Raw genomic sequence first — 4,786 nt, 5'->3', positions numbered from 1 at the left:
AAACCTGCCAAAACTTTTCAGTTGTTTATTAGAGCCATAATATACGATTAGTGATTAATATATCAGACCTGTCTACTCTGAAATAGACAAGCTTTAGAATCTAAATCGAACATCGTTTCAAAACACTTTATTGTAGGATTCTGAATAAAACGGCTGTCACTGCTTACGGAGATAAACGACGAAATTCACCGTTATTGCACAGAAATAAATAATAAGTATTTTTCGAATACATATTTACTTTAAAGAATGTCTTACCTATGTGTTATTGTACTGCCATACTGTCACGGTGCTAACGAATTAATTTGTTAGAAAATTGGTTACGTGTTATAGTGAGCTGACCTACGTAGCATCGTAATTGCCAGATTATGACTATATATTTTACTATCTGGTGGAACAGCACTCTGTGCACCGCAGAAGGCACACTGTAGTAGGCAGCACCAAAGGCGTTCTGAAGCCTCTCTCATCCCCCCTTCCCGCCCCCCTCCTCCAACTTCGCTGTCCAACTCCTTCAACTTGATCCTGTACTTTCGGGTCAAAGTTGCTAAACGTTCGAAATTATTATTATTATTATTATTATTATTATTATTATTATTATTATTATTATTATTATTATTATTATTATTATTATTATTATCATCTCCTTTGCAGGTTGTAGTTATACGTCCACAAAATACTTCTAAACAAGTCTGTAGAACATAATGATCTGATCGTGTTGATCTCTTTCCAGGCCAAAGTGACAGATGACCCGCCTCAGCATCCGGGATCTTAATTCCTCTCGTTTCATCTCGGAGAATCAGTTGGACTTCGAGGTAAGTTTCCAGACTCTGTTCTCGCCCGAGCATTATTTTTAGAAATGGTTCAGTTTTTCTCATTTAGATCACAGAAGGAAAATGTTACAGTTAGCGTCAAAGATAAACTTTTCTTGCAGGTGTGAAAGGAAGGCGGGTTCATTTTTTTGTACCGAGAGCTATTTATGTTAAATGTTCATTTTTTGTAAATAGAGACCGATTTAAAATATGTTGAAGGTTCATTTTTTGTAACAAGAGAGCTATTTAATTAATGTTAAAGGTTTATTGTTTTTAACAAGAGAGTTATTTAACTCAATTTAAAGGTTCGTTTTTTGTAACGAGTGCTATTTAATTCGTGTAAAAGGTTAATTATTTATAACAAGAGAGCTATTTAATTCACGTTAAAGGTAAAAATCTTTTATCGGTGTAATTTTCGGTTTAATTATTGTAAAAAAAACCTGTTTGATCAGTGTAAATGGAAATTTTAATTATTGTGGAAGGAAGACGTTATATTTGTGTAAAATGAAATTTTAATTACTATAGAATGAAAATTAGTTGATAAGTAAGTAGTGAAAAATGAAAACGGTTTGATTTTGTGTAAGGTTTTCGTTGATAATATTCAATTTCATAGCTTCATTGTCTGAAGGAATCTCTATTAATAATTTATCGAGCATATGAAGGCGACATTGAAATACTTTAGATGCTGATAATGAATGAAATGATGTTCTGAGAAGATGTAGCGTTCAAACATTCACTTTAATCTTATTTTGCAATCTAAATGTTTACAGGAATCTCTGTAGAAATGTTTTTTATTTCAGTTCAGTCTTGCTTTGGCAATCTAAATATCTACAGAAATCTATGTAGGAGTGTTTTGCAGAGCCTGTGAAGTAGAAACATTTTGCAGAGCGTTTGACATGGATCCCGTAGGCATTTAGAAATCTGACGAATATAGAAAATAACCGTGAAATAGCATCCTTCGATGACTCACAGCCGAAGGCAACTTCCCCTCACCGGGACGAGCGAAATGATCAGTTTCGAGAGGAGTAAAAGTAAAAAAAGTTGAGATCAGAAATTCGCAAAATGCGTTTGATTATTCATGGGTCTTGTCACTTCGCGCAGATGTTCAAACTGGCGCATAGTTTGAATAATCCAATAGATGAGTCGTACCTCGAGCCAAGAGTTTGTTTTGTGAAATGGGCTTACAATTTGGCGGGTCCCGGCGCTCGGCCTCCAGCATATGGGCGGGAAAACGTCACCTGTTCGTCCGGTGGCGCTGGCTTCGGCTACGTCAATCCTTTGAATAACTACTATTCCTGGATTTCCTGGGTACATATCAACTTAAGTAACTTTCTTTCAATTGTTTCTTTATTTTTATATATAAAATAATAATTGTAAAGGCGCGTAAATTCATAAAAGCATACAGTTTTCCCTCGAGGGAAGACGGGACTCGAACGCCGAGGGTAGCCATTGGGGAAATCCGAGGGGAGGTCGGTGGAATTTGCAAGGTAATGAATGTTTTAGTACTGGTGGGAGAAAGAGCGGAGATGAAGAGGGGGAGGGGAAATGAGGGGAAAAGATGAGGTTCCCAGTGGTCCATGGGATTGGGGGTGTGTGGCGGGGAAATAAGGGGAAGGAGGGGTGAGGGGATGGGGAAGTTAGTAACAGGTACATGAGAACTGGGTCGGACGTCGGAAATTATCGCTGGCTTTTTGATTCACCGGTTTTATTATTATTATTATTATTATTATTATTATTATTATTATTATTATTATTATTATATGTACTAACAGCAATATCATCGATGTTATTACAATCGTCATTATTATTATTGTTTGAGACAGGTACAGTGGGCAAGAAATTTAGCAACTGCAGTTTTTAAAGGACCTCAAATGACAAACCCGAAAAATGCTTATTTTTGAGACAGGTACAGTGGCAAGACCACTAAAAATTTAAATTGTTGGGAGAGGTACAGTGAATAAAAACCTATAAATTACAATATTTGACGAGTACAGTGAATAAAAACCTATAAATTACAATATTTGACAAGTACAGTGAATAAAAACCTATAAATTACAATATTTGACAAGTACAGTGAATAAAAACCTATAAATTACAATTTGACAAGTACAGTGAATAAAAACCTATAGATTACAATATTTGACACAAGTACAGTGAATAAAAACCTATAAATTACAGTATTTTACACAAGTACAGTGAATAAAAACCTATAAATTACAATATTTGACACAAGTACAGTGAATAAAAAACCTATAAATTACAATATTTGACACAGGTACAGTGAATAAAAACCTATAAATTATAATATTTGACACAGGTACAGTGAATAAAAAGCCCTATAAAACACAATATTTGAGACAGGTACAGTGAATAAAAGCCTATAAATTACAGTATTTGACACAAGTACAGTGAATTAAAAGCCTATAAATTACAATATTTGACACAGGTACAGTGTATAAATGATAATATTTGAGACAAGTACAGCGAATAAAAAAAAATCTATAGATTACAATTTTTGGAAAAGGTACATCTGGCTAGAAAACCTAAAAACTAACACTATGATTGCGACAAAACAGGTCTATGCTTAAGTAATAGACTATGGCAGGTTAATGATCAGGTACACATACTCACTGTATAGTTAAGTACTCGTCAAGTACTCGTCCTGGAGTGGGTGTTGCATGTGTGGAAAAGTGGGCCATTGATATTGTTGCGAGTAGAGGATGAATTTTGAATGAAGGACAACTGGTGTCTAACATATGGTTAGGGTCATTTGCCGTTGGCGTAACTTAAGCGTTCGACGTAATATCTTTTCCTTTTTATTCGTTATAGTAATTTTCATTATCATGTTGTTTTAACTTAAAAAAATAGACATTTTAAGTTTATTTATTCGATATATTACTTATTTTTATATTGCTATAATTAAAAAAACAGCCTCTTATTGATTATTGTATTTAAGTTTAGTTTTCGACGCGATAACAAGGTCTCTCTCTCTCTCTCTCTCTCTCTCTCTCTCTCTCTCTCTCTCTCTGTTACTGTAATAATCAAGATACCAATATATCAGTTCCATGTAAGCTCGTGGTTAAGTTCTCTCTCTCTCTCTCTCTCTCTCTCTCTCTCTCTCTCTCTCTCTCTCTCTCTCTCTCTTATTTCCGTTGCTATAATGTCAAGACAGCACTACATCCACTCCATAAAAGTCCATGATTCAGCCAAGTCAAAAACATAAGTTACATCTCAGTTTACAAGCTAACAAACTCTCTCTCTCTCTCTCTCATCTCTCTCTCGTCTCTCTCTCTCTCATCTCATCTCTCTCTCTCCTTTTTTATTTGGCCGTTTATTTCTGTTCTGTGTTGCCGTAATATTAAAGTACATGTTCCATCTCAGTTTACAAGGTAACAAAACTCTCTCTCTCTCTCTCTCTCTCTCTCTCTCTCCGTTTAATGTCAGCGCGAGGGTGGAGGACCAGTGCGAGCGTGGCCTCTGTCTGGCCTCCTTTCAAATATTCACTTCTTTAAACCTGCAGGAGAGAGAGAGAGAGAGAGAGAGAGAGAGAGAGAGAGAGAGGGAGGGAGGCAGCCATGTTGCGTATCTTCGACAGCGGGGTCTGATTGGCTGGTGCCGATCTTTAATTAATTCCCTCAGGCTCACTCGCTGTGTCCTTTCTTTCGTCCGTCATTCAGTCTTTCCGCTTGTTTTTAGTCCGTTCTTTTAGTTTAGCCCGTTCTTCCTAGTGCCGTTACCGTTAGTACGTTTCTGCTTCCCGTTAGGCTGTTCTAATAGTACGTTCTGCCAGATTGTGCAATTATATTGAGTCAGTGAAGATTTCTCTCTCTCTCTCTCTCTCTCTCTCTCTCTCTCTCTATATATATATGTATGCTTAAAAAATCACAGTAGATGCACGTGACTTCATTCTATCATTTTCCTGTGGTATTCGCTTATATATGTATATATATATATATATATATATATATATATATATATAT

General features: G+C 35.8%; 1 protein-coding gene across 1 annotated transcript in view; it reads left to right on the top strand.

Moving 5' to 3' along the window:
- Positions 1 to 727: 727 nt before the first annotated feature.
- LOC135206096 (PITH domain-containing protein GA19395-like) overlaps positions 728 to 4,786 on the top strand; it is a 117,936-nt gene continuing 113,877 nt past the window's right edge. Inside the window, 1 exon segment of the mRNA XM_064237324.1 lies at positions 728 to 809. Within this exon segment, the coding sequence (XP_064093394.1) occupies positions 741 to 809 (69 nt within the window). The 5' untranslated portion in view covers positions 728 to 740.

The sequence above is a fragment of the Macrobrachium nipponense genome, chromosome 29 (assembly GCF_015104395.2).
Source record: "Macrobrachium nipponense isolate FS-2020 chromosome 29, ASM1510439v2, whole genome shotgun sequence".
NCBI lineage: Eukaryota > Metazoa > Arthropoda > Malacostraca > Decapoda > Palaemonidae > Macrobrachium > Macrobrachium nipponense.
The sequence above is the reverse complement of the archived record's forward strand: the minus strand, read 5'-3'. Positions and strand labels throughout refer to the sequence as shown.